We start from the raw sequence: 19,565 nt of genomic DNA, 5'->3' as shown, positions 1-19,565 counted from the left end.
CAGTCACACATACAATAGGATCTAGTTGTCCACACATGGAGCACTGATTCACCTCGGTGGACCTGTGTCACCTCTTACACGACCTGGTCAACGGAACAGTGGCAAGCATGGCATCAGCAGAGACATGTCTGCTCTGGAGCTGGCCCGTCAACGTCCCAACTCCACTTCACTCCATGAAAAGCACCAGGAAGGAGAAAGTTGCCATTCTTCCGCCCGATCTCACCTTAGCCAGCCGACCAGCTGGCCACAGACACCCGCATGGACCTGATTCAAATCCCAAATGAAAAGACTTGACCAGGTGAGTCATGTCAAAACCACCATCCGACAGAATAAAAAACTAAGGCTAAGTACGTGGTGGTTGCTTTGCTTTACACCAGTAAGTTTGGGGTGACGCTTGAGCAAGCAACCTCTGCTGCTCTCAGCTACAGCTCTGACTGGGTGCAGACTGGTCCTGTCATTAACGAGCTGAAGTATTCATGAGTCACGTGAAAAAATGCACTATCTGTCAGCACTTGCTCAATAACCACTACCCCACAACTCAACTCTGTTTTCAGATTCTTCTGACTATGTAATAATAACCCAGAGGACATATCATAAAGGACAGACAGCACAAACATGGAATCCTAACAGTCTGTATACAACTTAAGAGTTACATCCTGAGAGTATGCTCTATATTTATTACCTAGTCTTACAAACAAAATGATTTTAGTATTCCTTAAGGCCTATATAATAGTGGCTATAAGTTATTATCTGGATGTTTTTAACTCAGCAACTTATTAGGATAAAATATGACACATGAAACCTGCAGTTGCTCAAAACTTCCAGCTTTCAGAAATGCTGTTTCCCACAGAATTGGTCATTTCAATAGATAAATATTATACTTCCAAAGATTTAGTGAAAACAAATACTAACCAAAGGCACACGCAGGCTGTGTTACACTGCCATGCTGGGACTTGGTTATCTTCCAGCACACTAAGAAAACAATGCAATCTGGCTAGTAACACGCATAAGAGGCAAATCTTTTCAAAGGTTGAGACATACCATATAAGTATTTTGTTGGCCTTGGCCCTCAGTTCCTAGAAGGGGGCCTCTGAACCCCTGGAATTTCCTTAGTAATGGAAGTAGCTTCAATGCTAGTGGATGACTTGGTCTACAATAATGTGGCAAGGTAGTGGGCTATGCTCAAGAGATGAGCCGTGAGAAGTCTTGGGCTCGGTGATACCACAGGAGAGCAGACCAACTTTCCAACTTCCAAGGAAATGACCCGAGTGATGTGATTATGACTCGCTGCACAAACACGCCTACACGGTGACGCCCACTCAAAAACTGCAAGCCCAGCGCTCCAGTGGGCTCCCATCCTGGCAGTCCACACCGTGTACCAGGAAGGCAGCAAGCCCCGAGGACCTGGAGCTTCTGCATTTGGGACTCGACCTCCCTCTATGGCGATCTACCCAGCAGATCCTGATGTCTATAACAAAACTGTAACCATGAATTAGTACAATTCTTTGCTGAGTCCTTCCAGTGAATTTTCAAACCCAAGGAAGCGGTTGGGACCTGTAGCTAGCTGGTTAGATGATGTGGAAAGACAGACGGTGGCTGGCATTCGAGGTGAGGGGAATGCTGGGAAGCACTCTCTCTCTGAAACTTGGCCTAACTTCATTTGCATCAGAATTAAACTATACATAATAAAAAATTTGAAAAGATGGTCACCACACAGCAGTAGGAGAGTGACAGTGAAAGATCCCAGCATACTAGCTTAGCCTAACGCCATTTCAAGTAAGGTCTGAAAAGCGCAGGGTGTCTACAGCCGGCCTCCTGGCCCCAGAAAAGGGTACTAAAGGTCAGAAAAACAACTTGGAGCCAGGCAGCAGGCGTGTCAAGCTCGGGGAAAAACCACGAGCTGCCCTGAGTTTGAACCCGGCCTCATTTGAATCGTCCAATCAGAGCCCTGTAAACCATGAGTTGCCCTGAGTTTGAACCCGCCCTCCTCGTGCTCCTGCTGCCCGACCCTATAAAAACCCTCCGCTCCAGCCCGGGGGCGCGCCAGTCTCTTGAGCTTCTTGAGGGACTGTGTTGCCCCGGGTACCCGTGTTCCTGAATAAAGCCTCTTGCTGTTTGCATCTGACTTGTGGTCTCGTGTGATCTCTGGGCGAGGGTCTCTCCAGAGGGAAGACTGCCTTCGGGAGTCTTTCATTTGGGGGCTCGTCCGGGATCTGAGACCCCCACCTCGGGACCACCGACCCACTGTCAGGAGGTAAGCCGGCCTTGGTGTATGTCGTTTCTGTCCTGTCAGAGTGTTGTCTGTTTGCGCGCCTGAATCGGTCTGGAGTCAGTGGGGCTGAAGGAGCTGACGAGCTCGGACTTCGCCACTGCGACCCTGGAAGACGTTCCACGGGTCTCTGAAGTCCCCTTCTGGGGCACGGGAAGTCCCCTTCGGGGGCACGGGAACTGTTGTCGGTTTGTCTGAATGTTAAATGTTATCTGTTTGCGCGCCTGAATCGGTCTGGAGTCAGTGGGGCTGAAGGAGCTGACGAGCTCGGACTTCGCCACTGCGACCCTGGAAGACGTTCCATGGGTCTCTGAAGTCCCCTTCTGGGGCACGGGAAGTCCCCTTCGGGGGCACGGGAACTGTTGTCGGTTTGTCTGAATGTTAAATGTTATCTGTTTGCGCGCCTGAATCGGTCTGGAGTCAGTGGGGCTGAAGGAGCTGACGAGCTCGGACTTCGCCACTGCGACCCTGGAAGACGTTCCACGGGTCTCTGAAGTCCCCTTCGGGGGCACGGGAAGTCCCCTTATGGGGCACGGGAAGTCCCCTTCGGGGGCACGGGAAGTCCCCTTATGGGGCACGGGAAGTCCCCTTCGGGGGCACGGGAAGTCCCCTTTTGGGGCACGGGAAGTCCCCTTCTGGGGCACGGTTTTTCGGGGCCACCCCCGTATCAGAAGGATACGTGGTGCTGGCAGGGGACGGAGAATTCAAACACTCCGTGTCCCCATCTGAGTTTTTGCTTTCGGTTTTACACCGGAGCCGCGCAGCGAAACTGTTTCTTGTTTGTGGTGTCGTTTTGTTTTGCGTCCTTTGTCTAATCCTTCTCCATCCAGGCGCGGCGCCTCCTGTCATGGCGCCAGCCGCGACCACCTCAGCGGCTGCGCTGGCGGCGCCTCCTGTCACGGCGCCAGCCGCGATCCCGGCTGCTGCGCTCGCGGCGCCTCCTGTCATGGCTCCTGTCATGGCGCCAGCCGCGACCACCTCAGCGGCTGCGCTCGAGGCGCCTCTTGTCATGGTGCCAGCCGCGACCCCGGCGGCTGCGCTCGCGGCGCCTCCTGTCACGGCGCCAGCCGCGGCCCTTCCAACGGCTGCGCTCGCGGCGCCTCCTGTCACAGCGCCAGCCGCGGCCCTTCCAACGGCTGCGCTTGCGGCGCCTCCTGTCACGGCGCCGGCCGCGACCACCTCAGCGGCTGCGCTTGCGGCGCCTCCTGTCACGGCGCCAGCCGCGATCCCGGCGGCTGCGCTCGCGGCGCCTCCTGTCACGGCGCCGGCCGCGATCCCGGCGGCTGCGCTCGCGGCGCCTCCTGTCACGGCGCCGGCCGCGATCCCGGCGGCTGCGTTCTCGGCGCCTCCTGTCATGGCGCTAGCCGCGATCCCGGCGGCTGCGCTCGTGGCGCCTCCTGTCACGGCGCCAGCCGCGATCCCGGCGGCTGCGTTCACGGCGCCTCCTGTCATGGCTCCTGTCATGGCGCCGGCCGCGACCACCTCAGCGGCTGCGCTCGCGGCGCCTCCTGTCATGGCGCCGGCCGCAACCCCGGAGGCTGCGCTCGCAGCGCCTCCTGTCAAAGCGCCAGCCGCGACCACCTCAGCGGCTGCGCTCGCGGCGCCTCCTGTCAAAGCGCCGGCCGCGACCCCGGCGGTTGCGCTCGCGGCGCCTCCTGTCAAAGCGCCGGCCGCGATCCCGGCGGTTGCGCTCGCGGCGCCTCCTGTCAAAGCGCCGGCCGCGACCACCTCAGCGGCTGCGCTCGCGGCGCCTCCTGTCATGGCGCCAGCCGCGACCACCTCGGCGGCTGCGCTCGCGGCGCCTCCTGTCACGGCGCCAGCCGCGACCACCTCGGCGGCTGCGCTCGCGGCGCCTCCTGTCATGGCGCCGGCCGCGATCCCGGCGGCTGCGCTCGCGGCGCCTCCTGTAACGGCGCCAGCTGCGATCCCGGCGGCGGCTGCGCTCGTGGTGCCTCCTGTCACGGCGCCAGCCGCGACCCTCCCAGCGGCTGCGCTCGCGGCGCCTCCACGGCGGCTCCTGTCAAGGCTGCGCTCGCGGCGGCTCCTGTCATGGCGCCGGCCGCGACCACCTCAGCGGCTGCGCTCTCGGCGCCTCCTGTCATAGCGCCGGCCGCGACCACCTCAGCGGCTGCGCTCGCGGCGCCTCCTGTCATGGCGCCAGCCGCGATCCCGGCGGCTGCGCTCGTGGCGCCTCCTGTCACGGCGCCGGCCGCGACCCCGGCGGCTGCGCTCGCGGCGCCTCCTGTCATGGCGCCAGCCGCGATCCCAGCGGCTGCGCTCGCGGCGCCTCCTGTCATGGCGCCAGCCGCGATCCCAGCGGCTGCGCTTGCGGCATCTCCTGTCATGGCGCCAGCCGCGGCCCTTCCAACGGCTGCGTTCACGGCGCCTCCTGTCACGGCTGAGCTCGCGGCGCCTCCTGTCACGGCGCCGGCTGCGACCACCCCAGCGGTTGCGCTCGCGCTCGCAGCGGCTCCTGTCAAGGCTGCGCTCACGGCGGCTCCTGTCACGGCGCCAGCTGCGACCTTCCCGGCGGCCGCCCCCCCCATGATGACCCCGCTCGCTGGGGACTCGGAGGAAGAAGAAAAACAGAGAGTTTTCCTGGAGACCTAGAAGCAGGTTCCGGGCGATGACGGGAGGCCAACCCAACTCCCAAATATCATCGATGCCGCTTTTCCCTTGACCCGCCCAGACTGGAACTTCAATACACCTGAAGGTAGGGAGCATCTACGTCTCTATCGCCAGTTGCTCTTAGCGGGTCTCCGAGCGGCCGCCAGAAGGCCTACCAATTTGGCTCAAGAAAAAAAAAAAAAAAAAAAGAAAAGGAAAGAAAAGAAAGAATCACCCGCTGCATTTTTAGAGAAGCTGAAGGAGGCTTATAGGATGTACACTCCGTATGATCCAGATACCAGTCTAGCTCAGATATCCGAACCAAATTGCAGCGGTTGGAAAGTTTGCAAGCGCTAGGTTTGCCAGATTTATTGAAGGAAGCAGAGAAAGTGTTCAGTAAGAGAGAAACTCTTAAGGAGAATAAGGAAAGGAGATGGCAGAAACGTGAGGAAAGAGACAAGAAAACAACATAGGGAGATGAAAAAGGTTTTGGCCACCGTTGTGTCTCAGGGACAGCAGAGAGAGGGAGATAGGTTGGGAGAGCGAAGGAGGCCACCCCTTGATAAAGATCAATGTGCTTACTGTAAGAAGAAGGGACCAAGAGTCACAGGTCCTAAAGGAGACCCCCTACAAATCCTTGCCCTCAGTTTAGAGGAAGAATACCGTTTGTTTGAGGCAGAACCCACGGAGAAGTCACCTGAGGAGCTACAGAACTGGCTGAGGAAGTTTCCTCAGGCCTGGGCAGAGACTGGGGGCTTGGGGTTGGCACGCGATCAGCCACCGCTGATGATCTCACTAAAGGCCTCCGCGACTCCCGTTTCAATCAGACAGTACTCAATGTCACGGGAAGCTCATGAGGGGATCAAGCCCCATATTCGGAGGCTCCTGGACCAAGGGGTGTTAAAGCCCTGCCAATCACCTTGGGACGCCCCTCTCTTGCCTGTTAAGAAACCGGGGACAGGAGACGATAATCTCCATCCCCCCTCCTCGGAACCCCCACCGAGTTCGAGAATTCCTGGATACGGCTGGGTACTGCCGCCTTTGGATTCCTGGCTTTGCCGAACTGGCAGCCCCATTATACCCCCTCACCAAACCAGGGACCATGTTCCAATGGGAAGAGAAACATCGGAAAGCATTTCAACAGATCAAAAAGGCCTTACTCGAGGCCCCGGCTCTGGGTCTGCCAGATCTAACCAAGCCCTTTGAGCTGTTTGTGAATGAGAACTCAGGTGTTGCCAAGGGGGTACTGATGCAAAGACTGGGACCTTGGAGGAGACCTGTAGCGTGCTTGTCCAAGAGATTGGACCCGATGGCTACAGGATGGCCTCCATGCCTCCGCATGGTGGCAGCCATTGTCGTATTACTCCCGACAACCACCGGACAGATGGCTTTCTAACGCCAGAATGACTAACTATCAGGCCTTACTGCTGGATTCAGACCGGGTAAATTTCGGGACCACAGCCTGAGAGAGACCCCGTGCCCTATAGCCCAGAAGACCATGAGCTAGCAAAGAAAATGGGGGTGGACTGGGAACAAAGAAGACAGGCATTGACCCATTTGAGCAAAAACAAGATAAAGACCTTATTAGACAGAGAAAACACCTGAGCAGTGCTGCTGAACCAGGATCAGGTACTCCAGCAGGTAACTTCCACCTGCCCAGCCTGTGCTCAAGTCAATGCAGGAAGGGTTCATCTAAACAAGGGGGCCCGCCAAAGAGGCCATCGTCCTGGTGTTCATTGGGAAATAGACTTTACAGAAGTAAAACCTGGACTCTATCTCCTGGTCTTCGTGGACACCTTTTCTGGATGGATCGAGGCATTTCCAACCAAGAATGAGACGGCTAACGTGGTAACAAAGAAACTGTTGAAAGAAATCTTCCCCAGGTATGGGATGCCTCAAAATATTGGGGTCGGATAACGGGCCTGCCTTCGTCTCCCAGGTAAGTCAGAAGGTGGCCAAACTATTGGGGGTTGATTGGAAACTCCATTGTGCATACCGCCCCCAGAGCTCAGGACAGGTAGAAGGAGCTAATAGAACAATTAAGGAGACTCTAACCAAATTAACGCTTGCAACTGGCACTAGAGATTGGGTGCTCCTACTTCCCTTGGCTCTCTATCGAGCCCGAAATACTCCTGGCCCACACGGCCTAACCCCTTTTGAGATCATATATGGGGCCCCACCTCCTGTTGTAAACTTTCTCCATCCTGATATTTCCTCTTTGGCCACCACCCCTACTTTAGAGGCACATCTTCAAGCCCTCCAGTTGGTGCAGAAGGAGGTCTGGAAGCCCCTGGCCAAGGCTTATCAGGAGCAGCTGGACAAGCCGGTGGTGCCCCACCCCTTCTAGATCGGGGACTCCGTTTGGGTCCGACAACACCAGACCAAGAGCCTGGAATCACGGTGCAAGGGGCCCTACACTGTCTTGCTGACCACCCCCACTGCACTCAAGGTCGACGGGATTGCTGCGCCCGCGGCTCCTCTTCCTCCCCCTCCTCTTAATCTCTACCTACCCCCAGGGGACTAGGGCGGCAGAGAGCCCGCACCTAGCTAAGAGGCTCACTTGGCAGGTCATCTCACAAACTGGGGAGACGGTCTGGCAAACGACCGCCTTTCACACCCCCTTTACATGGTGGCCTAACTTACATCCAGATCTCTGCCAATTAGCAGCAGGGTCAGAGGACTGGGACATCCCTACCACTGACCCCATGAACCCCAGAGCACCAGACGTCTGTCAGGATGGTAAGGGAACTTGCAAATGTAGTGACGGGAGATACGGATGTGGCCACCCTGAAGCCAGGGCAGCCCTGTCACAACTATCCTTCTACGTCTGCCCCCGGGATGGTAGGGACAGAAAGCTGATTAGCCAATGTGGGGGTTATGAAAGTTACTTCTGTAAAGCATGGGGATGTAAAACAACTGGCAATACCTATTGGAAGTCTTCGTCCACTTGGGACCTCATTAGGGTAAAAAGGACTACCCAAGGGGAAAGCCGCACATGGCGCCCACTCACCCGAGCACATTGTTGGGGTTTCCCAGGCGAGCTTAGTACATACTGGGAGGGGGAGGGCCCCTGTATAAACTTCATCTGCAACCCCCTAAACATATCCTTTACTCAGAAAGGAAGGGGGACGGCACAAGATTGGATTAAAGAAAAAACATGGGGACTTAGATTTTTCATGACAGGACAGGACCAGGGATTTACCTTTATGATTAAACTTAAAATTGAGGAGCCCTCCGCCTCTATAGGCCCCAACCAGGTTCTCGCTGACCAAAAGCGCCCCTCTTTACCTGCTCCAGCACCCCCGAGGGCTACCACCCGACCCAATTCGGTCATTCGCCCAAGCACGGCTCCGAATGCCGCTGTAACCCCTGTCACCCTCCAACCACCCAGACCCGGTACGGGAGACCGGCTATTGAATCTTATAGAGGGCGCTTACTCAGCCCTCAATGTTACCAGCCCAAATCGGACTCAGGAGTGCTGGTTATGCCTAGTTTCCACACCTCCCTATTATGAGGGGGTGGCCGTAGTCGGAAGTTTCACCAATTCCTCTTCACCCCCATCAGGATGTGCCTCAACACCTCAGCATAAGCTTACAATCTCTGAGGTGTCAGGACAAGGACCAATTTATCAGGGAACGTGTTTCTATTGTTCAGACCTTGGTATTGACCCAACAATACCAACGACTCAACCAGGTGGAAATGGAGCCACATCCCTATTCTTCCCCATGAATGGAGGATTCCATTCCCTGAGATAAGAAAATGGGGGAATGAAAGATCCCAGCATACTAGCTTAGCCTAACGCCATTTCAAGTAAGGTCTGAAAAGCGCAGGGTGTCTACAGCCGGCCTCCTGGCCCCAGAAAAGGGTACTAAAGGTCAGAAAAACAACTTGGAGCCAGGCAGCAGGCGTGTCAAGCTCGGGGAAAAACCACGAGCTGCCCTGAGTTTGAACCCGGCCTCATTTGAATCGTCCAATCAGAGCCCTGTAAACCATGAGTTGCCCTGAGTTTGAACCCGCCCTCCTCGTGCTCCTGCTGCCCGACCCTATAAAAACCCTCCGCTCCAGCCCGGGGGCGCGCCAGTCTCTTGAGCTTCTTGAGGGACTGTGTTGCCCCGGGTACCCGTGTTCCTGAATAAAGCCTCTTGCTGTTTGCATCTGACTTGTGGTCTCGTGTGATCTCTGGGCGAGGGTCTCTCCAGAGGGAAGACTGCCTTCGGGAGTCTTTCAACAGCAGGCACTCAGGAGCCCAAGAGAAAAAAAGCAGCGAAGTCAGCAGAGGGACCAATCAGCAGAGGGACCGACCGCAGGGACGGCAGAGCTGGGGCAGCTGAGGGCGGGCTGCAGGCCAGCGGCATACGCTGGGGAGTTACTCCCTCAACAGCTACCTGGCAGCACAGACTGCGTGGTAAGTCACTGTGCTGAGTTCTAAGACTAAGGAATAATAAAAATCATAGTAAGTAAGAGCGGAGTCCTCACTCGCAGCACTTCGAGATCAGGTTAGGAAATTACACCATCAGTGATGTAAGTGCAGCTAAACGGGCCTGGCGATAAGCCCGGCCCTCGGCCCTCAGACCTGAGCACCTGTCTCCACTTGCAGACACGGCAGACACAGCTTGCAGGCCACCCAGGAATCGGAGAGCAGCAAAGGGGTTCGTAGACAGAAATTCAGGTAGAAATCTTACTTCACCTGCCACTAAACCAGCGGATTCCAGCAGGTGCCTAATATTTAAACACCATATTTGTTCCTCAGATTTGATGGCCAGAAATTCTTTTTTTTTTGGGGGGGGGGGGGCGTTTCAAGACAGGGTTTCTCTGTGTAGTTTTGGTGCCTGTCCTGGAACTCGCTCTGTAGACCAGGCTGGCCTCGAACTCACAGAGATCCGCCTGGCTCTGCATCCCGAGTGCTGGGATTAAAGGCGTGCTGCGCCTGCGCCGCCGCCGCCGCCGCTGCCACCGCCGCCACCGCCGCCGCCCATTCCCTCAATCAAATTCTTAAAATCATTTGCTTCTTCTAAACTAGTATGAATATTTCTAAAAACTCATGACAATTTTTTTTCCAAAACATCAAATAAAAAAGCAAGCAAATATAATCTACAAGTCCCCGGACGTGACAACGTGACACTGGGCTTAAATGAATTAAACATATTTTCATCGGGGTTCAAAGCCCGTTTCAACTTTCTACTAAATGTTACTACTTCCAGTTGGTTGTGTCTCTCTAATTATCATCAGAATCTTAAATTTTCTTTTTACAAAAGATGAATTAATTTTGAAGTTGTTTTTTAACAGAAATGCTCTCAGATGTCTTTCAGAACAGTGGCCACTAGCCGAGGTAAGCTTCTTACCTGTGGTCATCCAGCTGCACCAGGAACCGGACAATGTCATGATGGCCTTTCAGAACCAGCAGCTCAGTGTAGGGGTTCTGACTTTGGTCTTCTCCTATCGTCTGCAAAGCAGCTTTCTTGTCATGGGAAAACAAAGCAAAAACAGAAAGATAACTTGATTTATAAAGCTGAAGATTTTTAAAAGCCACATGCTATGACATTCTAATACTAATACATACGTTTCTACACTGTCAGGTGGATAATTTGCCAGTTCTGCATGGAATTATTTCTCTTACCAAAAACTTTTAGTATTTTTAAGCCACAGTAAACTTGCAAAACTGTAAATTTTATTTTGTTGAGTCTCAATAAGCCTGACTTTAAAACTACTGGGACAATCCAATACAATTTTTTTTTTAGGAGTGTTTCTCAATCAAAATTTGTTGGAGACCAAGGAGACAGCTCAGCAAAGAAAGGCACTTGTCACTAAGCCTAATGACCTGCGTTCCATCCCTGGGCCCTTATGATGGGAGGAGAGAACTGACTCCTACAAGTTGTCCTCCGTCCTACACACAAGCATGCAGCACGCGCACACACACACACATACACACACACACACTTGTTGGAAACAAAGCTGCAGACTGTATCAAACACCAGACTATAGCCGCACACCCACAAGCATTTGGAAGATGTCTGCTTAATGAATAAAGATAGTAATGAAATAATTCAGACTCCTGGTTCCACTCTGGACAACCAGATTGATAAAGGTAGCTCCACCATGCCAAGTGTTATCTGGAAGGCTGACAGCAGACACTGTGCTAAGGACACACGCTGAGTAACTTAATTCTCAGGGAAGGTCTTATCAACCCCATTTCTGGAGTCAAACCCCGGCACAATTTCACCAAAACAAAAAAGCTTTGTTATTAAGAAGGTTTCCTAAGTTTGACATAAGTGACATTTGGGACTAGATAAGTCTTTGTTACTGAGGCCTCTCCTGGGTGTTAGAATACTTCCAGCACCTCTCTTTTTCACACACTGCCCCCATCACACCTGACCATGGCCAACAGCAGACACTGTACTATTCTCGGGGGACAAGATTACCTCAGGATTGAGAATCGCTTAGACTGGGAGGCTGAAGGTAATGTTGCATATGTTAGGGAAAATCAGGAGTACATATTGGGCAGTTGCACAACCAAGATACTTTTACATGGACAAAATGTAAGAACCAGCACGCATTAATGCTTTCTGAGAAAGTCCACCCCGTGGTGATGGTTTTGCTCTCATCCTGTCTCCCTTTACCAGATGCTCAATTATGGAACCTGCTTCCCACAAGTGAGAGTTTACCAGGCATGGCCAAACTGGTTAATAAAAATACTGTATTAACCAAACAAGCAGGTTAATTTAAATTGTCATATATATGTTACATGACCATTCAATAATCAATAATTCTTCCATAACCTGAAGGATTTCAGAATCATATGAAATAAGTGGTTTTGTTTTGTTGGGTTTTTTTGCTGTTGTTGTTGTTTTAAATCACGGTGTCAATGACAAAGCTCAAGGGGTTAAAACTGCCAAGTTGTTCGCAATAATCCTAACTGTAAAACGCTTCCTATGAGAAAGGAAATGTAGCACAAACTGTTCCGGGTGGCACACGAAACAAATTTCAGACGTCAACTTTTGTAAGGTGTCAAAATCATTTCACTATTTCAAGTAAATGTGACAATGAGACCATACACGTACTAAATACACAGAAATCATTTCCTTGACTTGGTTTCTCGAAAAGCAAGTAGTTAATTCCACATTCCTTAAGCAAATGCCAGTCCATGTAGGCAAAAGGTGCTGGTTTGTAGGATATGTCCCACTTTTCTGAACTGACACAAGTTGGCCCTTACGCAGCCCTCTATTTCCCCAGGCTGCTACCCACTTCCGGAGGCCCTGCCACACCCTGCCCCGCCCCTCGGCCGGACCCGCCCCGCCCACCCCACCCCGCAGCCAACCCGACCGCGCCCCTCAGGCAGACAGCCCCGCCCACCCCACCCCGCAGCCAACCCGGACCAGCCCGCCAGCCCCGCCCCACGGCCTGGCCCCGCCCCGCAGCCACCCAAGCCCCGCCTCTCAGACCGCCCCGCCCCGCCCCGCCCCGCGGCCTGGCCCCGCCCCGCAGCCACCCAGGCCCCGCCTCTCAGACCGCCCCGCCCCGCCCCGCCCCGCGGCCTGGCCCCGCCCCGCAACTAGCCCGGCCCGCGCCGATTACCTCGGCCAGGCCCTGCGGCTCGCGGCCTCCCCCGATCAGCCAGCGCAGCATCCGGCCCGGGGCGTCGGCGGCCTCCGCAGCGAGGACCGGCGCAGCGCAGACGCTGGTGCTGCCTCCCGGTGAGCCGGAGGCGAGGCAGCGGGAAAACAGAAGTCTAGTTCGGGAGCCCGCACGGAAAGCCGCCGCGGCGGAGGCGAAGGTGCCGCGGCCCCAGTGAGCACGCGCGTGGGGGCCGTGCGGTTGGCGCAAGAGCTCAGGGCGTGCGGGCGCCCCCTGGTGGACGTGCGCTGCGGCCACCACACTGAAGGGCCTGCCTTGTCCAAATCTTGTGATGCCCTCTGGAATGCGCACCAGGAAACCTTCCCGATTTACCGAGAGCCAGATGGAGAAGGTGTGCCTGCAATAGAATTCTGCACCTGAACAAATCCAGTGGCGCTCTCGTACATCAAAAAAAGCAGCCAACATTGTGTGCTCCAGTCCAAGTACTGTGCCAGTGCGGTCTGCATAAATGCTCACACAAATAACGCTTTCCTTGTTATAGATGAAGAAACTGAAGCGCTTAAAGATTAGGTAATATGTCTAAAGATAAACGCTAGTAAGTGGCCATGATGGAATTAAGACCTAACCTATAAACTCCAAAACCTTGTTCTTAACCGTAGCCTAAACTGTTTAAGACAGTCTCCCAAAACAGAAAGTAAAAGCCAAGCAATCCGTGTCACTCTGTCCCTCAGCAGCGACCCTCCCTCCCTGCTTCATTCCAGGCACGCTGCAGCTCGAAGCCAGGGCTTTGCATTAGCTGCTGTACCACTGAGCAGCATTTCTAACCCCAAACATTCTATGTCAACCACTGGATGTTCTTAACAGTGAGAGGACTGTGGCTATACACCGTGGCCTTTGTATCAGAAGTTACCTGGATAGCGTTTGAAAATGTAGGGTCCAGGCTTCCGCGCCAAACTTAGAAAAGTGGTAATATCTGTGGTTGGAGCATAGAAATCAAGGTTTGGAGAAAGTCCTTTGGGTGATTCTCTGGAATAGCAAGGCTTGAGAATTACTGCTCTTAATATTTGTTACATACCAATGTGTTGGTTAAAGTTCTCACATGGGTGTGTATTTGTTAGGTGCAAATGAGACTCCTTGCAGTAGATTTCTGTGGGGAATTTATGTAAATGTCCCATCCAGTGCATTAATATATAGGATATGGATTACTAAGATGTAATAAAGAATCACAAAAACCACTGCCTTTAGGGGGAAAGTGGAAAGGCCTAGGCAAAAATAAGACTGAGCTATTTTTTCCACTTAATATATTATCTGTGAGCAACTGCTCAAGACCTAGGGGCCTCTGGGGCCTAATGTGATTATTCCTATTCAGTCTAAGTGCACTCTGTAAAAATAAAAACAAACAAACAAACAAACAAAAACACTCCAAAGTCTGTTGCTTTTCATATCACTGTGACCAAATACTTAACAAAGACAACTTAGGGGGAGGGAGAAGCTGTGTAGTCTATGGTTTCTTAGATGTCAGAGTCCATCACGGTAGACCAGGGCAGTTTACACCAGGGCCGCCAGGAAGCAGCGCTCAGCTGCCTCTCTTCTTTTTCCCAGCCCAGGAAATGGTGACGCTCATTTTTCTCTACAGTTAATTCTCTCTAGAATTATTCTCAAAGACGTGCCTAGAAGTGTACCTGTCCCTCTTATGTCATTTTTTAAACCCAGTCAAGACGACAGTTAAGATTAACAATCACATAACCAGGTAAAGGTTGTGTTCTATTTGCTATCCAAACAACCCAGTGAAGTGAAAAAAAGACAGACAGAAGAATGACTAGCCCCTGAGGAAGGAAAGTCTTGCCTTCCTCGAAAGGAAGCCCAGAAGTGTTGGAATTTCGGTTCTAGAAGGACTGCCTTCAAACAGGCAGGATGGCTGTCCAGACAGCAGAAAATTTATTCTGACCTTCCACTCTCCTCCAGGGCTTGTCCACCTTCACAATGGCTGAAGCCAGGAACATTCTGCCTGCTCTTGAGGGCACTGAGAAGGATGAACACTTCCTCTTGGTGAAGAAAGAACTCTGTGTGGTGTCTGGGAAGCTAGAGGAGGGGCTCAGGAGGAATCACCCTCTACCTTGGAGACAACTGTGACAGCAGAGACTGTCAGAAGACACTGTGAGGGATTCTAGAGTCTGTTGAGAAGCTTTCGTCCTCCAGGAGCAAAGTGACTTAAAATTTACACAGGCCAACCACTCCTGTTTCCATCCTCAGCAGATGGAGAAAGGGCAGTATCTTTCCTGAATTTTCCACTCTTTCCATTTAAGAGGCAGATGATTAGGGGATGGGATATGTCGAGGCAGCCATGTATATAAGTGAATTTAGGAAGAATTCACCATATATACCCAAGGAAAGCACAGATTCAGAAAAGACCCAAGAAAGCCTTAAGCTTCTTCCTTGGGTTAATCCCTGGAATAGAGACCCTTCAGCAGTAATTTCAAACCAAGTTATAAGATTCAGATGGCCAGTTTTCAAACGGAAATAAAGGCTCGGAAGAATATCAAGAACCAGGAAGGTGTGGCCTATTAAAAGGAACAAATCTGGGCTGAGCAATCAGTTCAGTCAGGAAAGAGCTACTTTGCAAGAATGAGGAGTCTTGAGTTTGATCCCTGGAATCCATGTTTTTTTTTTTTTAAAAAAAAAAAAAAAAGCCAGGTGCAGTGGCATGTACTGTACTCCCAGCACTTGGGGGCGGGGCAAAGACAGGGGCGGGGCAAAGTCAGGCAAATGCCTGGGACTCCCTGGCTTAGCCTGTGTAGCAAGTTCCAAGCAAGTTAGAGACCTTGGCTTAAAATACAGTTGTACTCTGGTCTCCACATAAATGTACACACATGTACACATGAATATACCCACACACCAGAACACACACACACCCCAAGGGAAAATCCATCAACAGTAACAATCTCTAAAGAAACTTTAACACTAGACTTTAAAACGTTGGTCACAAATTTAGAGAACTAAAGGCATATAAACCCGCAACGCCCAAACAGAATGAGAAAAGTAGAGGATGAGTGGGTCTCAGGGTGCCATTGCTTAGTGTGGCGCTTATGCACATAGAGGGCTGAAGATTGTAAAAAGGAAATTCTGGAGGAGAAAAAAAAGTATATACAAACAAATGAAAACAGTTCACTGGAAGAGTTGGAGAGTGGAGCTGAGCGGAGAGAAGAATCAGTGAACACAAACTAACAAAAGCTAGGATGGATTAAAATGACTTAATGTAAGGAATGAAAAACATGGGGGGGGGGGACAAAGAATTTAAGGGGCCTGTAGAACATCAAGTAAGCCAACATAAGAAGTCTAGTATCACCAAAGGAAAGGAGAAAAGTGGGCAGATGTCATGTCCGAGCAATAATGGCTCCACAAAAACCACACCGACTTTGATGTTCCTCAGACTTCCATCACGGTCACCAAAGCTGATAAAGTCAGCCAAAAGAGGCAAGGGTTGTCTTGGTTTGGTTTCAGAGGGTTCGGTACATGTTTGCTTATGTGCATCACTTGGGATCCGAGGTGATGCTGAGTCTCATGGCAGAGAACAGGTTGAGGAGCGACACTACTCGCCTCATGGCTGCGGAGAAGAGCATGGAGGGGCGCAGGGATGTGATCCATCTCGTCAGGGCGTCTCAATTCCCCCCACTAGGCACTGCCTCCTAAAGACTTCATTCTTGTCCTTCATCGCTGTATCTGGTAATGCTAGAGGTTGGTTAATTTCATCATGGAGCTGATTCATTTCTTTTGTCAATTTATCTGGAGATACTAGGAGCAGTCAACTAACATCATTTGAGAATTCTGCAAACTCTCCAAAGTTTGTATAGAGTGTCACTAGATCCCTTCCCACAATGGGTGAATCAGGGTAATCAAATATACTTGTCTTGATAAGTTTGTGAAATAGTTCACACCATGGGCATGCAGGGCTCTCCAAGCTTCTAGGAGGAGCTTTAGTAACTGTAGATGTTGGCATATTGGAAAGCCTGTTACAGTTACTTAAAATATTCATTCTTATACTTCTGTTGCTCTAGAACCACATCTGGTACCAAAATCTTAAGTCAGGGTTCACTAGAGAAACAGGACTGATAGAATGAATATATGTGTATACAGGATTTATTAAGAGTGGCTTCTGGGTCATGCTCGGGCTATTCCAACAATGGCTGTCTCCTGATGGAAAGCAAGCAAAGAGAAAGCACTTCCTTCTTCCGTGTCTTTTATACTGGCTGCTACCAAAATGTGTGGCCCAGATTTAAGGTCCTTCTTCGATCTCAAAAGATCCAGATTTAAGGGGGACTTCCCACTTTAAATGATTCAATCAAGAAAAATCCCTCACAGGTGTGCCCAGTTCATTCCAGATATAGTCAAGTTAACCGCCAAGAATGGCCATCACAATGATGTTGTGAATCTTGTCAAAGCTATCAGACAAAAAGAAATAAAATGCATTTAAATTGGAAAAGGGTGATACCATCATTAGGATTGTGTAGCACATGAGTGCACATACAGAAAACCCAAAAAAATCTGCAAGTACTAGAACTTACGAGTTCAGCAAAGTTGGAGAGCCCAAGATTAACACAAAAACAGCTGTGTTGCTATAAATTAGCAACAAACAACCTCATAAGGAAATTAAGGAAGCTACTCTATTTACAATAGCACACTTAACAATAATTACTTAAGAATTCATTTAACCCAAGATGTAAAAACTTGTATATTGAATACTATAAAACATTGCTCAATAGAATTTAAGCAATCTAACAAAGTGGAAAGTAATCTCATGTTCATGAAAAAAATGATACAAAAATATAGCCATACTACCCAAAGCAATGTTCAATGTTTCACAAAAGTGGAAATGATGATCCTCAATGATGTATGTATTCATACATACAAATTCTAGAAGTCTCAAGTAGCCAAAGAAATCTTGAAAAAAAAGTTAATAAGGCTCACACAATTAAAAAATTGGCCAAGAACTGAAATAGACATTTCTTCAATGAAGAAGCACATGAAAAGAAACTATGCATTAGTCGTCAGAGAACACAGATCAAACACAGTGGCATACCTCTCCACACATACCAGGATAACTATGCTTTAAAACCGCAAAGCGACAAGTGTTGGGGGTGTGGAGACATATGAGATCCTTGAGAGTTTCTGGCAGAAATGGAAAACAGAGTAGCCAATATAAAAATAGTTTGGCAATTCTTCAAAAAGTTAAATACACAACTACCATGTGATCCAGCAAGCTCTCTCTCACACACAGGAAACCAAAGCAGATACTTGTGCATCCAATGTTAATAACAGCACTGTTCACTGCAACCAAAAAATGGAACAACCCAAATGCCCATCAAAGGTGAATGACTAAATAAAACACAGGATATGCATTTAAGTGAGTATATATTTTACCATAAAAAGGAATGAAAATTTTATATGTGCTACAATACAGACTTTGAAAGTATTATGCTACATAAACTATGCCAGTTCTATAACAAATACTGAATGATTTGTCTATAATAAATACTTAGTCTAAGTTAATTCATGGAAACAGAAAAAAAGAATAGAGGTAATGAAGGGCTAAGAGAAGGGGGTGGGGACTTCTGATTTAAGGACTACATAGTTTATGTTTAGGATGATTAAAAAGTTTTGTGCATAGATAGTTTTAATGGCTACACAACCTTGGATATTTAATACTATTCAACTGTATACCTGTAAGTGATTTAAATGCTAATGTTACGCATATACTTTTCTACAATGAAAAGACAGACATGCTAATAGAACAGAATACAGGAACCAGAAATAGAGTCACAATTAGAGATAACGGATATTTTACAAAAGTGTGAAAGCAGTTCAGAGAAAAATGTATTTGTTTTTCAACAAAAACTGCTAGAACAATTTGACCACCATGTCCAAAAATAATTGAAATTCAACCGATATCTCACTTTATATCCAAAATTCAAGATGCATTATTGGCATAAGTGTAAAACCAAAAATCTATAAAAATTCTGGAATAAAGCATGTTGGCACACTTTGTGACTTCATGTTAGATGATTTCTTAAATATGACCTCAATGGTACAATCCATAAAAGAAAAAACTGATAAATGCTTTTTTATCAAAATCAGCATATCTGTTCTTTTAAAGACACTGCTAGAATAAAATAATAAGCCATAGACTATAGAAAATATTTGCAAGTCATATGACTGATGAGCAACTTGTATCTATCTAGAATATGTTTTTAAAAAATTAGTAAGAATCCTTTTCTGGGGTGGAATGAACCAAATACATATAATCTTTTCTTTCCAGGTTACTCAACTACAAAACATCAATTGTGTTGATCCCAAAAAACTCTAAAAAAGGTGAATTGGGGGAAACACCGGAGTTCACAGCACCATGGAGTCCTTGTTTCCTTTCCTCTGGGAAGTTCCCAGCCTGAAAGGATTCAGACCTTGGAATGAGCTCTGTGGTGCAGCAAGACATAGGAACAGCTTCTTGTAGCTGGAAATACTGAGAAAAGAAATCCATAAAGCGTTGTTGTTGTTGTTGTTGTTGTTGTTTTTTCCTCTTTTGGCTCTTTGAGGGGGCTGCCACCCACCTCCCAAATAAATCACATACAGAGGCTTATTCTTAATTAAAATACTCATCCTTAGCTTGGCTTGTTTCTTGCCAGCTTTGCTTAAATTATCCCATCTATCTTCTGCCTCTGGGCTTTTCCTTTTCTATTCCAGTATACCTTTCTTTGTTTCTTACTCCATGGCTTGCTGTGTAGCTAGGTAGCTGGCCCCTGGAGTCCTCCTCCTCCTCTCACTCCTTGATCTCTCTCCTTCCTCCCAGATTTCTCCTTCTATACATTCTCTCTGCCTGCCAGCCCCGCCTATCCTTTCTCCAGCCTTGCTATTGGCAGGTCAGCTCTTTATTAGACCATCAGGTGTTTTAGACAGGCAAAGTAACACAGCTTCACAGAGTTAGACAAATGTAACATAAACAAAAGCAACACACTTTAAAATAACATTCCCCAGCAGTAAAGCTCAGAGAGAATTGAGGAATCTTCTAGGGTTTCCCCCCAACACACATTTCCCCACACTCTCCCATGCCCTGTATTTCAAGACA

At 49.7% G+C, this 19,565-nt stretch overlaps 1 protein-coding gene and 2 long non-coding RNA genes across 4 annotated transcripts in view; 2 read left to right on the top strand and 1 right to left on the bottom strand.

Moving 5' to 3' along the window:
- Positions 1-12,648, bottom strand: part of Wdr41 (WD repeat domain 41) — a 54,070-nt gene extending 41,422 nt beyond the window's left edge. For both annotated transcript variants that reach the window (XM_076552079.1, XM_076552080.1), the window contains exons 1-2: positions 12,449-12,648; positions 10,219-10,334 (exon numbers count right to left, since the gene is read on the bottom strand). In XM_076552079.1, the coding sequence (XP_076408194.1) occupies positions 10,219-10,334; positions 12,449-12,499 (167 nt within the window). In that variant the 5' untranslated portion in view covers positions 12,500-12,648. The remainder of the gene's footprint in view (positions 1-10,218; positions 10,335-12,448) is intronic.
- LOC143268705 (uncharacterized) lies at positions 1,740-9,028 on the top strand. The gene is made up of 2 exons (XR_013044815.1): positions 1,740-2,254; positions 7,117-9,028. It is a non-coding gene; the product is annotated as an uncharacterized LOC143268705 (long non-coding RNA).
- A 162-nt stretch (positions 12,649-12,810) lies between the features above and the next one.
- On the top strand, positions 12,811-19,225 carry LOC143268706 (uncharacterized). Its single transcript, XR_013044816.1, has 3 exons — positions 12,811-13,018; positions 17,724-17,849; positions 18,762-19,225. It is a non-coding gene; the product is annotated as an uncharacterized LOC143268706 (long non-coding RNA).
- Positions 19,226-19,565: the final 340 nt, after the last annotated feature.

This window comes from Peromyscus maniculatus, chromosome 15, assembly GCF_049852395.1.
Source record: "Peromyscus maniculatus bairdii isolate BWxNUB_F1_BW_parent chromosome 15, HU_Pman_BW_mat_3.1, whole genome shotgun sequence".
Classification (NCBI taxonomy): domain Eukaryota; kingdom Metazoa; phylum Chordata; class Mammalia; order Rodentia; family Cricetidae; genus Peromyscus; species Peromyscus maniculatus.
The sequence above is the reverse complement of the archived record's forward strand: the minus strand, read 5'-3'. Positions and strand labels throughout refer to the sequence as shown.